This window comes from Rhopilema esculentum, chromosome 4, assembly GCF_057945365.1.
Source record: "Rhopilema esculentum isolate cy_ngs chromosome 4, ASM5794536v1, whole genome shotgun sequence".
Classification (NCBI taxonomy): domain Eukaryota; kingdom Metazoa; phylum Cnidaria; class Scyphozoa; order Rhizostomeae; family Rhizostomatidae; genus Rhopilema; species Rhopilema esculentum.
In genome coordinates, this window is record NC_142818.1 from 179,679 (window position 1) to 200,858 (window position 21,180).

At 35.3% G+C, this 21,180-nt stretch overlaps 2 protein-coding genes across 2 annotated transcripts; one reads left to right on the forward strand and one right to left on the reverse strand.

Moving 5' to 3' along the window:
- Nucleotides 1-1,050: 1,050 nt before the first annotated feature.
- LOC135690505 (lysophosphatidylcholine acyltransferase 2) lies at nt 1,051-20,967 on the reverse strand. Its single transcript, XM_065208071.2, has 14 exons — nt 20,858-20,967; nt 19,026-19,146; nt 10,202-10,344; nt 8,514-8,731; nt 6,646-6,777; nt 6,430-6,471; nt 6,181-6,233; nt 5,799-5,845; nt 5,369-5,423; nt 4,200-4,229; nt 3,589-3,641; nt 3,067-3,192; nt 2,654-2,804; nt 1,051-2,247 (listed from the first exon to the last, which is right to left on the reverse strand). Exons 2-14 carry the CDS (start codon nt 19,113-19,115, stop codon nt 2,140-2,142), a joined length of 1,248 nt encoding a protein of 415 aa, XP_065064143.2. The 5' UTR covers nt 19,116-19,146; nt 20,858-20,967; the 3' UTR covers nt 1,051-2,139.
- LOC135690506 (uncharacterized) lies at nt 13,054-17,601 on the forward strand. The gene is made up of 3 exons (XM_065208072.2): nt 13,054-13,346; nt 13,835-13,904; nt 14,239-17,601. Exons 1-3 carry the CDS (start codon nt 13,115-13,117, stop codon nt 14,975-14,977), a joined length of 1,041 nt encoding a protein of 346 aa, XP_065064144.2. The 5' UTR covers nt 13,054-13,114; the 3' UTR covers nt 14,978-17,601.
- Nucleotides 20,968-21,180: the final 213 nt, after the last annotated feature.

Consider the following 21,180-nt stretch of genomic DNA (forward strand, 5'->3'; position numbering starts at 1 on the left):
GGAGATTGGCTCGAGTGAGGATCAGCAGAAAGACCTCTTCATATAAGCTCGCTGCTATGCTCACACTCCTGGACGCACCTGGGTACCAGACTCCGGCAGACAATGTATCCTGAACACCACTTATATCAATTCAAACACTTCTCCTGCCTCTTCAGAATTTCTTATTTTGTTGTTATTCAGGTTAGTTTTCAATTTCTTCAAACGCTTTGAATTTTCAATTTCTTCAGTGGATGTTCTTTGAATTGATTGATAGATTTCGATTTGGCCCCGAAATATTTCCTCCTTGCAGTATCTGAACCATCTTTTATGAAATAAAGTAATATTCGTATTAAAAGGATAATAAAATTTGATCATAGACCACTGGTTTAGTCGTACTGTCCCAAAGTGACTTTCTTGATAGAGAACTAGAGGAATAGACCAGTTATGGCCTAAATTTGCTTTGATCGTGTTCTGTATTTAACTGATAGTTGTAAATTGACATGTCTTACGTGTTAGGAAATTTTAATCTTATCCAAGTTTAGTCCATCAAATCAGTCAATTTCGCTGTAGATTTTAAATTGCCTTGAGGCATTGTCATACCAGCGTTTGTAATAATATGTCAGTAAGCGTTAACCAACACGGGAAATAGATTCAACCTAGGTATATAATATACTTCAAAACAAGAAGAAAACAATACTTTTTTAACAATACTTTTTTTAGAATTATGAACAGAAATGGAAACAGGGGACACAAAGAAAGTATGCCAAATAGTGGTGGGCATCAAGTTTTTGCGATCAAGCTTAAATTCGTTTGTTCATTTAAAATGCTTTACTACTTTTAGGTATGTTTTGAAAAGGGAATTCAGTACTTAATGTGGGCCCTACAATGCGAGGCCCTGGGGCAAAATGTCCCCTTGCCCTCCCCCCTCTCTTCAGCCCTGTTCACTGGAGGCAGAATGTTGATTTGATAATTATAGTGATGAAAGAGACTAGTAATAGCATCACAGAATGAATCAGAAGCAAAAGATCGGGGTGTTGTAGGGGAGCGGTGGGCAAGGAAGATGACTCCCAAAAAAAAGATAATGACTTTCACTACGCAAATTAAAGCTAAATTTTTCAATCAAGAAGTCAATTTTCAAAGACGTCTTCAAATATCTTTCTCTGCAGCTGTCAAAAAGTGAAAATTGTCATCTTTAATACAGCAGAACATCCATCATATAACCTGAATTTTCAACTAAACAACCATTGCTAGACTATTTCTTCCATACACACTTAGATTATCTTTTGAAAAAGGTTCTTGTTTTTTGGATGGTTCTGTTTCTGTTTCTTTATGTTACTTATGAGTACATACGCTCAGGGTCTATTGTTGATTCCGGATTTCCACTGAACGCCTCTATTCATTCGAAGCTGTCTCGACCTTCAGCATGAGCATAATTACAAACTTTGTTGCAAAATGAAGTTTGGCCACTGGCAAGAAGTTTGATTTTCAGGAAATTAGATTTACAGCTTAATGATGAAGCCAGCACATGCCGGTGGAGTTGATGAAACATTTGCTAATAGGCGTCACTTTGTGTTCACATGAATTTAGCTAGAGAACAGTCGCTTTACATGAATAGTCCGCCCAGCAGAAATCAGGCTTTAGACTACTTTCAGAAAATTTGTCAATGCAGCTTTAAAGTCCTCATTGCTCTAGTGTAGAACCACTGGGTCAGGCAAATAGTTCCAATCACTGATGGTTCTTGGTACAAACGAATTCTTATAGATATTTGTATTGCAGCGCATTATTTTGACACATTTAGAGTTTGAAGTGCGTTGTTTCCGCTGGTTGAATTGCAATATGGAGTCCCTGGGTACAGCAACCAAGTCATATACGATCTTGTGAAAGAAAACAAGCTGTTTGGGTGATTTGAAACTCGAATGTTCTAAATGTTTTAATACTTTAATTTTCAGTTTACAGGGGGAAAAAAGAATTACAAATAAAAGAAGTAATATTCGTATAAAAACGACAAGTAATATTAAAGGGATAATAAAAATGATATTCTAGCTTACATGATTTTGCAACAAACTAATCTAACTGTGTTTAAAAATATGATGCCAAATCATTGTCTATTATTTTACGATAAACGTTACATTCAAATTAAAAAAGGTGAGTTGAAAATTACTATTTTACATGTGAATTTCTACTAAATTCACTAAAATTAAATTCTGGGAATTCTTCTTTTGTCACACCATACACAAATGTTTTGAAATCTATGAAACCACGCTGACCCTAAAATAAAAATAGAATTAAATCAGTCCAATTTCAGATACTTAAAATGTGATGTTAGTTCAACAGCAATCACTGCTCCTTGTCATTATTTGATGCAATCTAATAAAAATCATGTATGAAAGTTGTCATAAAAGTTGTCAGTTTTTTTTACTTTGCAGTCATCTCTTAGATTAGATATAAACCCTCTTTAATTCAATTTGAGGTCCTATGTACAAAATGAGACTGAAAGGCGAGAGAGCCTTTTGCCCTTATTTCTAATTTTATCTCAAATTGAATTAGAAAAGAATTGACCAGGAACAAAGACATTGATGTTTTTTCACAACAAATATCTTCTGAAAACATTAATAAAACATTTGGAATTGAAAAAAAGTCGAAGAAATATAAATTATTAAATAGAATGAAGCACCTTGTCGATTTTTTTGAATATTGACCTTGCTGTTTCCTTATCCACACTGCATAAATACACTGAAAATTCGTCAAATGTTACCAAGCCATCCTTATTTATATCTATATTTGCAAAATGTCCAAGTAGCTCCTTTAATCTGTCTGTATTCAACCTTTGAAAGGACAAAGGAACAAGTGAATCGAGGATTGGAATAGGACTGCTGTTAGCATTTTGCGGAATTTTAAACGATTAAAAGATTGATGATTTTTAAACGAAATTATTAAAACATTGATAATAAGAAATGGATGTTGATGATAAATGATAATTTCAAATCTGGTATCAACGTGGAAGCATGAATGGCTCCATGGTTCTTTTTGCTGGAAATCTGGTTGCTTACAACGTTGAATTGGGATAAAAAAGTAGTAAGTTCCTACCCTAAATCTAGACTGATTTTGCTGTACTCTACCAAACCAGCTTCCATTGGCAAGCCTTTTGAATGTGCCTCCAACATTAAGCGGCAATCTTCAAAACTATGATCGAATGTGGGCACTCCAAGGGCGCTAAAAGGTAAATGTAGAATTCAGAATCAGATCTGAATGGGAACAAGGCTGCATATGAAAGGTGACACAGAGCAGTATTTTGCATGAAACAGCAACTACAAAGAGTATACGAGAAAGTCTGTTCAAATTAGCTAGTAGGCACGAAAGTAGAATGCAAAGAATTTTTGAGAAATTATCGCTTCATTGGAAAGAGTGACCACCAGACCAGACATGAGATCAGATTGAATGACCCTCAAGCCATGAGTCAATCAAAAAATGTGACCAAAATGCAACATGCGGTAATACGCTTACAAAGGCGATCAAGAGGTACTATCTAATTAATCTAATCCGTGTTACCTCGAATTTTTCATCGTAATGGAAACTTAGCATGCGATGTAGGGAAAAAACTGTTCTCACCTTGCCATTACTTTTCTAACATTATTTGCATAAAGTATTGCATTTGCACGTTCCTAAATGGACAAAAACTCTTTTTATTGAAGGAAACTACGAATAATTAATTTCAAGCACAGCAAACCTCAATATTACCAAAAACAATTAGGTCTGAATTAGTACCCTTCCAATATACGTCAATACCATTTCAGAGGATACCAGCATCTCTTTAAGGGAAAACACGTGTAGCCTCTGCTTCATGAAGGAAAACCTCGTTTAAAGTATAATCATTCATAATTTTAACGCTGTTCTCGAGCAGGCGAGTCCAATTTATATAAACTTAACGCGTCTGAAACGACTAACTTAAAATGACGAAATGAAGTACCAAATATTGCTTTAACTTTTATAAACTCAGTGATATCTATTACCCAGAACGAGGCTTCTTCATCCGGTCATTAAAGATGCAAATCTAGTTTTTAATTCCTCGTTAACCTGTTCCTTTTCGATGTTTTTTGGAAACACAGTGTCCAGGGGCTAGACATAGACAGACTATACATAGACACAATGGTAAACTTCAAGGTTCTCGTTTAACAGAGAGAACAGACAGAAAGTAGACAACAAACAGCAAACATACTGACCTCTTCATTTGGTTTATAAACAGGCAGATACTGCGAAGAAGGAGAAAAAGGCAAAACTAAGTTGAAATTCTATTTATGATTCTGAAGTCGAAGGGACGGTGTAATCGAAATGAGATGCTAGCTTCACAGGGTGTGAGCATTGTAATTGTTGTCAGGGAGTCAGCTAAGATCAAATGGGGGAAATCAAAACCCCCTTTCACCCAATATTTGTCGCAGAAAAAACACTTTATACCAAGCAAAATCTGCTTATCGTAATCCAAGCATTGATGAAAACTACGTAGCTACAGTGCGCTAGTGCGATTCCACAATAGCTGTAAAACTGACACCCAGAAATTTCGCTTTTTATAAAGGTGAGACTCTTGAAAGATGAAGAAATTAGCAGAACAAGCCTGTAAAATAATTACAAATATACATTTTGACAGAATGAAATTTTACAGAGTAATGTTTTAAAATCAAGTTTAAAAGCTAGTTCGTTTCTGGAAACTGCTTTATACACTTATTTTATTTCGAAAGCTCTTCTACTAAATGAACACTTATAAAAAACAGAAAAAAATTTAGACTAAACAGTTTCTTATATTTTTGTAAAGAGATTTGCGAATTTGAAGGGCACAAAATAGCGGAAGCATATGATGCTTAGGTACTTTTCATCCGACACTCTTCATAGAATAAACGCAGGGTAATGACCGAAAATAAGCAGAAATTTATATCCAGGTATGGATCGAAAGAAAAGTGAGAGGAAGAAAGATGCATTTAATTGGTCCTTTAGCTTATTTCAAATCAGCTAGCACTTACCCCTCATGAAGTAGAAATGTCCAAGAGAAAAAACGAACTCTGTCTGTCTACACAAGTCGGGATCCTTTGTTTTGACGTAAACAGATTCAAAAACTCCTAAATGAAAAGACGACCTTGCCTGCCCCCCGAGAAAATTTCAAAAAGTTAGCCAGCAGTTTTTTATAAGTGAGTTTCTTCTTTGCTGGTTTTTACTGTATTTGAGAGTGTACTTGGAGAAAATGCAACCAAACTACGATGCAGTTTTTTAGCTTTAACGAGTTTTTTTCATATTAATGAAATATAGTTAATGTTAGATTGACATACACGTTTGTATAACGAGTACAATCAGAAATATGCATATAACGGTCAATAGACGAAAAAGTACGTCAAAATTTTACCTCTATTTCAACAACATTGTTAATCCGAGTAAGCAATGACACCAGCAATTTCCACCTACAGCAAGGAAGAGAAAATGTTCTAAAAACCCAAAAGTGAAAAAATAATCATCCATAAACAGAGCCTGTGGCTATCGTTTGTCAGAGAAAGAGCAGAAACATCTTGAATAGGCTCATATATCATTTGAGGAATTTTTGCGTATGCATCGATTTACTGGCATACGACTGCCTTTTTCACCGATTAATGTTAGATTCCTTGACTCTGTGGAGTGAATCTTGTCACACATTTTAAACTAGCAGTGAGCATTGGTGATGATAGCATTAGTACTATAAAGATGCACAAAGCAATTTTGTCAATTCGTTCAATCATCTGGGGATACGTATTTGCATATAAAAAGAAGCAGAAGACGATGAACACAAACGCAATACATACGTTGGTGGTGAAATCCACGTCCAAGAGCCGCATTTTAAATAAAAATCCTGGTGGTCAAAATAAGAGCATATTACAGAAGAAGAAAGATTAGAATAAAGTTTTAGTGAAATATTAGAAGTAGTCTTGTTTATGCATTAACCCAACCTATCGTGGTCAACAAATGCATATTCAACTTTCCTTAACGAAATAATAAAGCCAGTTTAGGAAAACTTTGAGATTCTGTAGCAAACTGATCTTTAGCAAGTAACTTGAAAAAAGTTTTTTGGAAAAGGCTTATAGACAGCAGTCTTCTGAAATATAAAATCGTCGTTAATAGTCCGGTTCAATGGCTTGCCTATGAAAAACGAGACCAGCATAACGATAAAGCAAATTAGTTTGTTACCTCTGGGTATCTGTAAAGAACTGGCTGGACAGGCACTCCAGCAGAAAATGCCCCTTGAAAGAAAACGGTGAAAGATTATTAAATTTTGCTTTTCTAGAGGGTTATCTACTGAAAAAATGGAATGAAATGGTTGCTATGCATCTCTCCAGAAATTGCTATGCTGCAATAAAATCACAAAATGCAACAATTAAACCATGTAATCTCTCATCAACAAGAGAAGGTATCATTACGTGGTGGCGCTTTAGTTACCTGTTTTGAAAGTGATAAGACATTCTCCATTGGTGCATGTACCTAGGAAAACGAAAAAAAAGCAAATCAATGTGGGAATAAAGGACCCACAGTTTGCAAAAAAACATCTGGCTGCTGCATATTGTCAATTCAAATTGCATACCATGAGTTCAATTTGTTTCCTTTTTTAGGCTACATTTTTTAGGATTCTCAAACAGAATACAGGTAATACGTCACCTTCTGGAAATACACAGATGGGCGGCCATGCCCCAACTGCCTGAGCTCTCCTTCGAATTTCTTTGACAGTGTCGTCCTTTGACGAGCGCTTTTCACGCTTCACATAAATTGGCTGCAGCGCTCGTACAGCCTCTAAAAATCAATGTTTGACAAATATTAACAGATCGTCATCAAAAGCAGATTCAAAGAAGAGTATGTTAAGAAATCCATTCAAAACCTTAGGCTCAAAATGAAAATGTCTTTTCGACGCCAGTTGTTATCTGATTGCACGGTGGAATAGAAACAATCTTGATTTCAAGTATTTAATTCCGTCCTAGGAAGAGAGATCATTTCTTCTTATTGTTCGATCGTTAAAAATTTCACGTCTAGCTCAGCGGGAGTCACCGACATATTATGTCAATTTGTCTATTATGATGATGTCTGCTGTTTCATGTTATCAACTTTTCAAAACTTACTTTGATAAAGAGACGCATTAGAGATGTAATAGAAAATATGCAAAGAATATGATTTCCCTTTTAACTGCATCTATAAACAGATACAAATTGAAGGATCTTGGAGTAGGAGAAAAAGTTACTTTCAAAAATCTGCTTTTGCTGTAGTTGGTTTTTACTGTAAGTGCAAGATTAGTGATATTCGTGGTAGCAGGTTTACCGGCTAATAAAGAATAAAATAAACAGCACTTTGGGTGACAAATACGCAGTTTTTCGGTTCTCCAAAAACCAATGTTTACGTTTTGGCTTCAATTACTTACGATGATTTTGGCGACATATTAATGCGCATTGCAAGAAATTTTCTACTGCAAGCAACAGCATGGTACAGACATGCATTAAAGGGATTAATGAATTATTGGCCATGCACACTACAAGGGCATAAAAGCGTATTTTGCAGGGATGAAAAATATGAAACTTGGATGCCAAGAAAGATGAGAAGTTAGCGACAATAACATAATTTCTGCTACGATATCACAACACATTTGTTAATTTAAAGAGCAGATACCAACGGGATAATTCGCAAGGGAGCGTAATGGGGGGAGGTAATGAAGTTATTTTGCCCGGTGGAATTTCCGTCTGTTGCCCTTTTACGCTGCTTTATACAAAAACTGATAACTGTGTTGCAATGTAACAGAGAGGGAATTGGTAAGAAAATGACGAAACAGTTTTGTATAGGGTGAATACGTTCTATATATGGCGGATGAAAAAAAGGAATTTTTAGAGTGAACATTCAAAAATATTTTTGAAAGATAAAATCCAGCATGCTTTGTGAAAACTGCTATAATTAACAAAAACTCACAGAATGCCTTATGCTGGGCGCACACTAGAGATTTTAGCTGAGCTGAATGACCGCCGCACACGGTGAGCAAACTGCCACAAATGACAAAAAATATCAAACTGGTTTGATTTCTAGAAATTCGGCACGTAAGGCAAAATTCATACAAAAAACTGCCGCACATGCCTAGAAACAACTGTAAAAGAGGCATCTTTGATTTACGCGATTCCTTCCCTCCAAAAACCGAGTGCAACTACTACAGAGGAAGACAGTGGCAAGAACACTATATGTTTTGTCTTGGCTTTACGGAATCATTTAGCAGCGATTCACTTTGTCAGTGCGTATTATTGTGTCGGTTTAGATTCTGGTAGAAGGTCCATTGAATTCTTCATACGACAAACGGGCATTTCCTTTCATTGTAAAAAACTTGACGTGATTCTAGAGCTCCAAACATACCTATTTTATTTTTGTCACGAGATAAAGGTATGAGAAACTTTACGAAAATTAAGCATAAAATCTTATTACTCAAAGTAATCTGCAAAAGTTAATTACTTGAGAAATTTCTGTCACAAGCATAAAGAATGGATGTAGATAAAACCTACGTCCAATTATTGGCACAAGGTCGTTCTCCTTTCTGGACATGAACGTCAGGCTCCCAAGGCCAGCCGTTATTGGCCCGTCCATGAAGTGCGAGTGTGGAGCAATGACAACCACGGGAGCTTCTTTAGAGCTCGCTAACTTCCCTTTCGTTTTTATGTGATGAAATCCCATCACAAATGTTATTGCTCGTCCTAGCTTTGAAATTATTCTTTGGCCAGTCCTGCAAAAGATTTACAAATAGCTATTTTTGCGACTTGTTCTAAAAATCAATCTTATCGAGACAGCAAAAGATAGTAAAGACGGTATACAAGGCGTGTGCTTCAACATGACGAGAATCGGGCACGGCTCTGACTTTCCCACAGACGCCCAAATTAATATCAGCCAGAATCGCATCCAAAAAATGAATCTGATTGGAGCGATTTGGAAAAAATATTCAATGGCCAGCCCAAATTTGGCAGATAAAATCTGATCTTAGCAAGTTATCTTATGTAGCTGAGTCAGTGGTTTCAAAAAACCGGTTCCAAACTGACAATTTAAGATTGTTTTAAAACGCTAGCGAGATTCTTAACCTAAAAAATCGCAATCTATTGCCAAAGATGAGAGGATGTTTTCAAACCCAAAGAGCAAGTAAATCGAAAATTCCACACCCAAAAATTAACGATGTCCCTCGTCAAAATCTCTTCAAGCACATTTCTTTCGAGACAGTAAATACCAGAAGGCAGCAAACAGCGTCTACATGAAACCTGACGGCGTGGAGTGACTGTTTGATCACATACCTACCTTGTTCCATACAAGTGAAAGTTTATGAATTGCTGAACAAAAGCATTATGCTGTGATTTAGAAATCGCTAAAGAAAACCGAAAGTATTGCAAATTGGAGTCATTTCATATCACGTGCTTTCACAATCGGTTATCAATCAAATGAGCTACGAAACAATCAACAATTTTTCTTTGATTTGGAGAAAATCCATTCAGCATTACATTGCATGGGCTATTATTTGTGAATGGAAGGGAATATGGAGTAAAAACAGCTTATACTGCAAATTTCAGCGTAATACAAAAGCGTAAACAAAGCACATAATATTTTCAGTATCATGTTCGCAGGGAATTGACTGTGTAATGAACTAATTTGGAAAAATTAATTGTCAATGCGAATTAATATCTACACGAACAAAATGATAGCATAATAATGATGACGATGAACATGATCTGAGGTGCAAAGGAACTATTCTTCCTATTTCTTTATTGTATAATATAGGTTATAACAAAGCTATCTAAAATCAATGTAAGCAACTAAAAGTAAGCTTCGTCTAGGCTCCTTTTTAAACTTTTATGTACATGGAATCAAACAACCAAACAAAATCGTACGTCAATAGACACATCTAAAGTCAAATCTTACCGCTGCAGTGGGTTTAATTTATTGCTCTTGCAAATATAATGAACATTACGTAGGTTTCGTATGGTTATCTTCGAAAATTTAAGATGAAATAAAGAGACAATAATCAAGAAACGATTCTGAACTGGAACAGTGCTGAAACTTAGACCTATCAGACTCTGTACAACTAGTTACACCTCAAATAAGCATCAAAATGAAAAAGCTCATTTGAATATGCTGATCTCAAATAAGGCCTTGGTAATGAGGTACTAAACCTCTACAAATGTGAGGATTAAAAGAAGAAACAAGAACCTACCTTCGGTAGCCTTGGTATGGCTCAGGCTCCATTTCATTGTTTGTTCCAAAATTTGAAAGGAAACCAACCAAACCACCAAACATAAAGATTATGAGCATTGCTGCTGCCCTTATGGGCAACAGGATTAGGCCAATTGTAAATAGCTAAAAAAAAAATTTGAGTTTTATAATCTTAACTTTCATCAGATTTAAAGAACATTATGTTCAATTCAAAATCTGCAAGGTTTCAACATTTCTTTTAAGCTATTAACAGCTTTTTCAGCAAAAATGACAAAAAATATACTAAAACAAAAATAATCACAAATACAATTATGGGTTAAGTGCTAATTGCCATAAGAGAATATTAAGGAATTTCAAAAAATATATGATGTGTAAAAAACTACAGCAAACCTTGGGCATCTGAGAGATGATTTAGTTAGTATGACAATAGATTTTCATGGGTTTCGAAAAAGTTGATACTGCACTGGTTACATATCCAGGGGTAGTGCTACAGGGAGAGTGGGGAGGATTGACGCACCCGAGAGTCATGAACGGCAGTTTACTCGGCAGATTCGGATTTTTTATTGCTTACTCGGCAAACCTGGTGATCGGCATAAGGTAAGAATTAACCTGGCACCAGAACACCCCTTAAGAAACTTCTCTAGCGCCATTTGTTTATAACGATAGAGTTTCTAGATTTTGAGATCGATTCAAATCGATAGTTGTCTATCCTTTCAAATAAATAGTCTGACATACTCGCAAGAAAAAACTTAAGTCTGGAAACTGGAAACTAACAATATTGGGTTTTGTAACTTATCGTGCACACGGGGGCAGTGGTCTCTCACTTTGCTTTGTGTAAATTGCTCGGATTTCGCGAAAATTCCATACATTTCCTAACATAATTTTTCAGAAAAAACAGTATCACATCCCACAAAAACTCTTTTAGTACAAATGGGTTTCATTTAAAGAGAATTGTGTCTTCGTAGAAAAAACAGTATTTGCATTATATACTCATCACTGTCAACTGAAAAAAGCAATACAGCTGAGACCCCGTTTACACGAGATCTGGACCAGATCGGATCCACAAGTATCCGGATACTTTTGGATCCGATTCCTGAAATGGCAATGCGTTTACACGGGATCCGATCCAGAACCATTTGCGTTTAGACGGTAACGGATCCAGATGAATTCAATAGATTACGCGCATGCGCTTTTCAAAAATTGGTTCCGAATAAAACCTGGCCAAAACAAAACAGCGTAGCAAACCTGATAACAGGAAAAAATTTTTCTTCAATTCCACCCTATGGAGTCAATATAGTATTTCTTTGTGAATGAGGGAAATGGATTGGAATGCAATTACTGTGTTTCTAATTTATTGATTGATCCTTAAAAGGCAAATCAACTGTTTCTAGCTGTTTCTTTTCATAAAATGCTGTTTTTAGAGACTTGATCTCTAATCATGTTCCATATTTCAATGTTCTAAGAACTGTCCAAAACACAACCTTACTGTATATTGCATATTTTTTATGTAATATGAGGTTTGTCTATATAATACAAATCTGTAACTGCTACTAAGCTTTAAAAACTATGCCTGGCTAACCTATGAATACTCAAACCAAAAAATGTTCTTATCCAAATATAAAATATATTATCTCAATTTATATTTTTCATCGTGTTCTTTCGGACCCTTATTCTGACATTTTATGCTCTGAGGAAGGCCACCATTCGATGGTGGAAGTGGCAATGGGTCTTTTTGGCCATGCAATACATGAAAGCCCAGGTTGTCGGAGTTCCTCTCATAAAAACACGACAGGCCACTGCTATATTCCCCCCGTAACTGGGTAAACTAAAAGAGCCATATTTTTTAAAATTCTGTTTTAAAAACCCCCAAAAATTGTAACCTGTTGTTGATTTATATCTCCTCTAACTACTTGCATCAGAAAAGGCACTAAAATAGTTGTGAGCCACGAGAAAATCAGTCCTTAAAACAAGCAATTTTCCAAACTGAACCCTATTGCAGCTGGCCTGAGCCTGGAACTCAGGCTATATCGCAGCTCACTTTTTGCCACTATTTAAAATGGCGGAAGTAAACAAATTTGCCTCACTCGGCAGTAGGCAGCATGACCCGAGTTGACATCTAGCGCCTTCGGCGCTTTTTTACACGGGGTCTGGTCCAGATCGGATTTCAAAAGTATTCGGATAGCGGATCCAAAAGTATACGGATCCACCACCGTGTAAAGGCAAGGCCTATCCGTACTCTTCGTGTAATTAATTGATTTGCTGAAAAAAATGTCTTGAGTTTTGAGTTTGAGTATCTGGAAAAAAAAATTTAAAGGACAAGTGACACACTTTTCACCCTATCTTTTCTTTTCATTAACTTATAGATCATCTTTTAGAAGTAAGTTTTTCCTGGTTTAGAACAAAAATTCTAATCAGGGGGCGCAGAGGGCGCAGGGGGCGCAGGGGGCGCGATTTTGCTTTTTATCACGTGACCCTATGACGTACATTGTGATAACTCGGAATCTTCCTGTAATTAATAGAGAGTTTGCGAATCACGATGCGACAGGTCCAGACGAACTGAATTCGTTTAAAAGCGTGTTGTAAACGTTAATATTGCACTGTATACCAGTAACAGCAATAACAAATTATCACAATCTATGTCACGGTGTCACGTGATTCATTTCCCGCCATAATTTGAAAAGGGTTTTTAAGTAGGAAAATGAAATCAGAAAGAAAAAATATTTCAACAACACTCTCATACAACATTTTACTTTAAGTTAAAATTAATAGAGAGTAAAAACTTTTTTTTATCGCATAAACGAGGTCTGAGAGTCGAGCGCAAGTAATTCGAGCCCAGTCTACTTGAGGGTGCAAGCCGAGCGTGGAAGTGGGATTCGCAGTGAACGGCACTTGCTTTAAAATTTCGAGAAGGAAAATGCCTGGAGCAAACTGTTCCGTTGTTGGCTGCAACTCGAACCGGAGAAACTGTACTTTGGCTATATTTAAAGTTCCGTCTGGCAACGACGAATTCAACAAAAAATGGAGAAAAGAACTCGTAAATGTCGTAACGAAATACCGTATTGTTGACGCAGGCCTTAAGAAACAAATAGAAAACTGCAACGTCAGGATATGCGAGAAACATTTCAGTGAATCTCAGCTGAATTACTGTAAATTTTTCACGAATTCATTCTTGATTTTAAATTGATATCAATTGGATGCTTTGCATAGGCGTAAACTCAGGGGGGGCTCTGGGGCTTCAGCCCCTCCTGACGAAAACCGAGGGCTGAGCCCCCCCCCCCCCGGAACTGCTTTACCAATTTTTAGATTAGTTTGTTATATTATTGGTTTCACGCATAAGATTTGTTGCATTAGATAACTGCGTTTACAGCAAAATAAAGTATGAAATAATTGACATTTGTGTGTTTCTTCTTACTCTATAATGAAAAATGCACGGTAAAATCACCTTTAACAGAAGCTCCCATCAGGAATTGTCACTAATTTTTTGTGCCTTCCCCCTGAAAAAAATGCGCCTATGATGCTTTGTTCTGTTGATTGTTGATACTGAAATTAGTAACGGCCTGGTCAAGTCTGGTCAAGCCTGGTCTCTACCAAAGTCTACTGTAGCAAAACCTAACTACTTTTGTCTTTTCTACAGATGCAGGGAGAACTACCATGAAACCTGGTGTTATACCCACACTCAATATGCCAATGAAAAGCGTTCCAAGGTATATGTGAACATTATTATGATTAATTTTAACAGGTTTATTAAAACAGATTTATCAGGGCTGTTTAGGAAGTATCCTTAATAAAAAAAAGTATGCTTTTAAGTTGATTATTAAATATAAAAATATTAGGGATTTAATTAGAATAGGAAGGAGAATGTTTCACAAAATAACAGAAGCATTATTTATTTAATCAATATAATCTTAAAAGTCTTTTTAATCTTTTCTCCAATTTTATTTTGAGATAGATGTCCAAATGAAATCAATGTATACATTAAAATTTTTGTAATTTGATAAATACAAAATATTTGATTGATATGGTAACCTATGATTTCAGCGAGAAAAAGCAAGAGGAACGAAAATCATCACTATCTGTTATTGAAAAAAGAAATATGTTGCCAGAACCATTGCCACCTCCTCCATCTTTGTGTTATAAGTCTTTCTGTGAATTCAAGGAAAGAATAAAAAAGCTGAAATTGAAAAAATGGCTGATCGAAGAAGAGGATACTTTTCTGTGCATATCCTATACTGATGACGCACACATAATACCAAAGTATGAATTGTATGCTGCTTCAAACCTTTCTTATATATTGAGAGTGTTTGGCTGGAAGATACCAAATAGCCATGAAATATATGAGGACTACCAGACTTCATTTGAAAATGTCACTTTATCACAGCTAATAAAGAGAATTGAAGAAGAGACAATTTGCAGTGGTATTCTAAAGCCAGAATTGGTGGATATTTATTCGTTTCAGAAACACAGTATCCCAAGGAAGTTCAATCCTATGGAACTATGTGCAAGCCCACTTTCACAGACTGTATTTTACAGAGCTTTTGACTGCACAATTTTATCACAGGACAAACAGCAATGTAAGCGCTGTTTATCTTTGGAGGCTAGGGAAATCAAAAGATTGAAAAGGAAAAGGGACAAATTAAAAGTACCGGCAAAACTGAATGCCCCAATTAGTCATACTTCATCTGAAAGGATAAAGGCCACACTGCAGAGTTACCGTCTTGAAAACAAACAATTGAAGGCACAAATTGAAGAAATGAATGTAAATGAGTTAAATGTGTAAGCAAAGAGTGATTTTAGGAATAACAGATGAAACATGGCCACAGGCAAGGAAGGCAGAAGTGTTGGAGTTCATTTTGAGTGAACTCCAACACTCTAGAATCATTAAGAAGTTGTATCCAACATTATAGTCTCAAAACAATTTTTCTTTTCTGCTACCTATTGAATGAGTTTAAAATTTTCTGCCAGTATTCCATTAAATAGGACATGACCTAATTAAGAAATCTCAATTTCATTTGAGTTTGCAACTTAAGGTGTTAGTAATTTCAAAGGTATTAAATCCTTTGCTTTAATAACTCTTGATAGAAGTTACCTTTACCTAGTATTATGGCATTAACTTAAATAATATTTTGGCAATATAGATCAAGCTTTCTAAATGTCACCATACCGTATTTTCTCTTGTATTCCCACATCTCTACTATTCCTGCCTCTCTCATAATCCCATCTTTTCTCTATATTTTGAAAATTAATCGTGCCTCTCAGATTGCCCCGCATGCAGGTTTGATTTAAGAAATAAATCAATGGTTTGCAAATGTGATTGGAGCCTTGAATGGTTTGAGGACATATCCAGTCTCTCTGATAATCCTGCATTTCTTGTAATCCCACATTGAATAAGGAGATTGGATCAAACTTTCCACAGCAGAAATACGAGAGAATATGGTATTTGTTTTGAGTCTTTTTTAACATATTTTGTAAAAAGTTTAAACATTGAATTATATGTATATGTTTCTAGGCACTAAAAAAGGTTACATTTCTTCTTATTTACTTTTTTGATATAATGCATTGAAAGAACAAAGTAAAATAATACTTGAAAGACTTTAGAAAGAATTAAACCTTATTTTTACAATGTAAATTAGAGTAAATGATAAACAAAGAAATGAATTCATATATTGCATAAGCTCAATTTTTTGACTTTGTTGGTATATTTTTTTAAAAAGAGAATATTTTTTGTCAACTCTTAAAGTTTTCTAGAAACCCAGTTCCCCAGGTTTGATACCCATACTTTTTGCAGCCTTTATCACAAATACTTCAATAAGTGGTAAAAAGTCCATGTGGCTCAAGGATTTTTTCTTGAAGCACTCTGAGGAGTGTTCTTAGCTCAATTCAAAGATGCCTGCCAAACTTTACAAAATCTGAACAGGAGAAGGTGCTCCAATAATTAACATTAAATATAAGGAGCCAAGGCCTCTATTTGGCTCAAAGGATCACTCAGGACAACACTCACTCAATTTTAACTAGGGAGCTTTTGATTGTTCAGAAAATGCTAAAGTAGCTGGAATAGTTCTCTTTAATTTTTGAAGAGAATCACAGAAAGTAACTTTAAATTTATTTGAAATGTCTCATTAGGTAAAACATTTCTAGTCGTCATCTCCTGCCATTAAAGCCAGTGACATGGATGATATCAAGCCAACATTTCAAAACACAGAAAGCAACAGTAAGCTTGTATTTATTCATTCATATTTAATCATATCTATTGATTGGTAATCTGTACCATGAGCAATCACTTACAAAAAAGATGCACAATTGGAAATAATAACAAACATTTTACAAATTAAAACTGCATTTAAAATGTCACTAGAAATCGTTTTTATGAACACAATTGAAAACATCTAGCTTCTAGTTAAAGTGATTACTGAGGTTTAACTGTCAGAATCATAATGAATCCTATCAAAGAAGTTAATGCATTGGCTTGCATTGATCACATTCTCTTAGAGACCTTCAATCTCAAAATATCAGTGATTTTCTTAATGTATGATTTCTGCCAGTTTGTAACCAAAATATTTGATGTAATGATTATAATGTCGACAATGAGGAAATGATGCTTGTTTCCATTAACAACTTGACCCTTTATTCAGGAAGGCTGTAACTTTTGTGGACAGACAAAAAGAAATAGCATTCAGTTTGACCAGATAAGAAAAAAGCTAAAACTTGAAACCAATCAAATTCAACATCTATAAGTTTGACTTTTTAAAGTTCTTCTTCATTATATTAATCACATCAGATTCCAACTCGGTTGAAAAATTCTCTCCCTTGTCCTTTCTGATTGCATTATCTATGTTTCCAGATTTTTTTGGAGCTTCAAGACAAAGTCTCTTACTTCAAGACAAATACTTATAAGTCTCTTTTTGCAAATAAATATCAACAGCTCCTATTATTATAGCACTTCTTTCCATGACTGTCCAGTCTGTTGTTCCATTACTGTCTCATCACTTATTATCAAATTGTTGTTCCTGCTTATGAGTAACTGATGTTTGCTGTGGGTGTCACAAGGGTTTACAGAACAATGCACTTTGAAGAAAATTTGTCGCAGATGACAGAAATTTGGCAATCCCCAGAGGGATAGAAAAGAAATAGAAGAAAGAAATAATGCGATAAATCCTTTTATTGCTTGATTTCCAAGGAATAAGCTGAGGTCTATTGGGCCTTGTAAAGTAATGAATTCCATTTGAAGGCTGGAATTAATCAAACATACTAAAAGCATGCCTTAAAAATAGCAAAAAATTTTTAAATTATTGCAAGAAAATGACTGCAAGAAATATTCTGAACTGCATTTCAAGCTAATCTTAAAGAACATGGTCGCAAAAAAATTTTTTCTTTTAGATACTCCTAGACCCTTCAAAAACCTCTCGTCGGCCCCTTCTAATGTACCGCTAGCATAACGATTGCCCTATGAAATCATAGCCAAAAAATATTGTGAACCATTTTAGTGTGTTCTTTCAAAATTTGGTTTTTTAGTCTAACAATGCTATCAACTCGAGCTCCCCCCTTTGCTATCAATTTTAGACACAAAACCTGAATTCTTGCAGAAATAAAAAAACATTGCTGTGCTAAAAATCTTATGAATATCTTTCTTTGTGCTTCACAAACCACATCCTTCCTCAACATTTATCTGATTATAAGTCGCTTCCAAACTGCTTTCTGATGATGAAGATTGAAAAGCTCACTGAAATGCAATATATCATCAATTTGCTTCATGTTTTCATATTTTAGAGTCTCTCATGCATCCGTAGGGGAAACGAAACGAAACAAAGATTCCCTAAATACCAAAGCATATTTCCTCTGAAAGTACCCAAGCCTTGTCTTTTTCTGAAAAATTGGCATTTAAATTTCTGGGTAAAGGCCAATTTCAATTTTATCACAATTGGCTAATGACATGCAATCTTCCGTTTGAAATTTGCATACAAATGTTCGCCAATGACATGTGAACTATGAAATTCTGCCTTGTTTGTAATGTCTTATTTTTTGCAAACTTTCCCATGTAAATGAAAGTCCCAGATAAAGAGAAGTACAAGGAAAACAGTAATGTACAGGAGTTAGCATGGGTACAAATAGCTATGAGCCTCAAGCTGCATTCCCTTTATTGGGCTTGCTGATCTTTTCTATATTTGATTTTTTTCTGTGCCATCTGCTTCATATTAACAACAACAATAAAAGTCATATTCTGAAAAAAAAACTGTCATCTTGTTCTTTGCTCCATAAAAGATAAAAGAAATACGAAAAAAGTTTTGAGTGCATATTGATATGCAAATTAGGAATTGCAAATGGTGTAGAAATAGGCCTTAACTATCAGGTATATGTGGCCTTCTCCAGATATGCAAGAACCTAGTCTGCCACAACAATTGCTACCAAGATTCTTGAAAAATCCATCTGTTTTTGTCTCATACTCATGTAGAGAGGAAAAAAACTTTTCAGCATTCAACTTGTAATCAGCAATTCCATTCTTTATGTAAAAATAATTGGCAAGTTCAACTTTAGAGATAATTTCAAAGGGCAGGAGGATAATAAGCCCCTCTAAGATACCTTCACAGCTATCATGGACTATTTTCTTTAATTGGATGGGGTGTGATAAAAATTTTATCATAACTTCCTCATCAATTTTATCTCCATCATCTTTGGCTGATCCTCTCTTCTAGTGAGATTGAAGGTGGTTTATTGGCCATTGGTTATTTCATTTATTGCTTGTTTTACAAGAGAAAATTCAAACTAAATTGTGTTTACCAGGTTACTGAGTAATTTTCAGAAATATCTTAATTTCAAAACAAACTACTCACCCTAATTTTATCAGTCATACTCCAATGTAGAGAACCATGAAATGGATTTGCTTTGTTGTGTGTCAGAGATTTAACATTCTGGGTGTCCATGATTATGCCAGGTTTGAATCACTTGACAAATCTATGCAGATAATAAAGATTTATTATCAAAAATTGACATAATTGATGAGCTTTGGCCAAGTTCGAAAACTTACACACAAATGCAGCTGCATACACTCCCCTCACAAAAGTATTGCTCCACCTCGAAAGAGATGAAATTGCATAAGAATAATCAAAGGCTATTGTTGTGCGAATTGATTGTGTTTTTAAGTAGCGGATGGGAGTGGGTCAGAAGTGAAACAACCACCAATCAAAACATCAATCTTTTTAGAACCCTTTTTGAAAGAATAATAGTAAGAAATGTCTTTAAACAGATTCAAATTTTAATATTTGGCAGGAGCTACAAACTTTTGACACCGCTTTCACCCTTCTTAAAATGGTACGATTCTTTGGTTCTTCAAGAACCAATTAAATCATGGTTCGATACGTTTTTCATACAAAGCCAAACATTTTCAATAAAGTGAAAATCTGGACCGGATGGACGCCATGGAAAAACTTGGAATTCTTCTTGTTTGGAAACAAATCGTTGTAAAAATGGTTTCCTTTTACTCCAGTAACTTTTTATTTTGTATTTGTGTAAGACACTCATTCTAATTTGCCTGGAAGGATATCAAGCTGAAAAACCATTGCTACATCCATTGTAGCAATCGAATATAATACATCCATTGCTTGGCTTCTTTGCTACTGAAACACTCTCAAGAAAACATTTTTAAATTGTCAGCTGTTGTGGCTGCATCTACCTTGCTCAGCAATTTTTCAAAAATAAAGTCCTATTTACCGTATATATTTTATAGCAACTCACCTCTAGCATATTCTATGTTTTTACAAACAAAAACTTTTTTGCATAATTTATACATTTCTAGTTATGTTTTCTGGTGTCAGTGAGATTTTCAAGAATTTCCTACAAAAAGTTACTACAGTACGCCTATTTCACCCAACTCATGCATTTAAATGTTTGGTATGGTTGAAAAGTTGACAAAAAGTGCCACCATTTCGAACAAGGTGGTGCAATACTTTTGTGAGGGGATTGTTCAAGGCTTGGACTCCAAACTTGCAGGTCAAATGGTCCTTACACAAATCTCAGGAAATTCAACCAGAATACAGGCAAAATCAAAATACTTTTTCTAAAGTAAGTTTTGACCACAATTACAGCACAAATCTTGAAAACTTAACCAACTTGTAATTATATAGAGGTAAAATCATACATTTCTTGCAACCTTTGGATCACAATATTGTCATCAAATTCCAACTCTTTGTTACTTTTTTGCTTATGTGAAAAAAACGAAATTATGTGGGCACCTAAAACTTAGTTTAACGTAGAAAAACATACACATGAGAATGACACCCTCGTGATTCAATTGAAAGAATACACGTGTGACTTGTCAACGACATCGGCCTAAGCAAATCAGCATGATTCCTGCAACATGGTATTATGCGGAAATCTTTATGTCTTTTCTGCCAAAGAGAAGTCTACTTACACACCCTAACCATATGTGACATGCCTGAATGGCGGCTTAGCAACTCTAGTAAAGCTATTCGCTTAGATTTAGATTGTTCAGTTCCTGGTAAATTTGAAGCAGCCTGTGTCAACGTGTTCGAAAAATACCACTGTTCTCAAAGTTGAAGCTGTCGCTGTAACTCAGCTGACAGCAATCATTATGTTGTGTAAATCTGTAAACATATATTATCTCTAGATATGCAACAAAACAAAATCACTAAAAGACTTTAATCACCTCTGCTTCGCGCTTGGAAACTTTTCGCTGTAGCCCCTGTTAGGCCGGACAAAATGTAAACAAGCTGACTCAATAAGAGGCCACTGTGATGTAACAATAATCGATTTCAAGGACAGAAATGCTATTTGCCAAAACAACTTCTATAAAGCAACGGTTATAAAGCAACGGACAAAGACTTTACAGGGTTCTCACTGCAGGGTTTTCTATTCTTACGATTCACAGAAAATAGGCGTAAATTCTACAATACCAGAATAAACTCAGTTTGTAACGAAATCAGTCAAAAAGTTCAAACTGTGATCAAATTTAGCTTAGTACAGTGTGCA

Excerpts from the sequence above, each read along its gene's own strand:
- LOC135690506 (XM_065208072.2), top strand. The coding sequence starts at position 13,115 with ATGCCTGGAGCAAACTGTTCCGTTGTTGGCTGCAACTCGAACCGGAGA. Across the intron at positions 13,347-13,834 it reads TGAATCTCAGCTGAATTACT|ATGCAGGGAGAACTACCATG; the intron begins GTAAATTTTTCA and ends TCTTTTCTACAG. Across the intron at positions 13,905-14,238 it reads CCAATGAAAAGCGTTCCAAG|CGAGAAAAAGCAAGAGGAAC; the intron begins GTATATGTGAAC and ends CTATGATTTCAG.
- LOC135690505 (XM_065208071.2), bottom strand. The coding sequence starts at position 19,115 with ATGGACACCCAGAATGTTAAATCTCTGACACACAACAAAGCAAATCCA. Across the intron at positions 5,424-5,798 it reads ACGTGGATTTCACCACCAAC|GTGGAAATTGCTGGTGTCAT; the intron begins GTATGTATTGCG and ends TCCTTGCTGTAG. Across the intron at positions 3,193-3,588 it reads GTTAGAAAAGTAATGGCAAG|CGCCCTTGGAGTGCCCACAT; the intron begins GTGAGAACAGTT and ends TTTACCTTTTAG.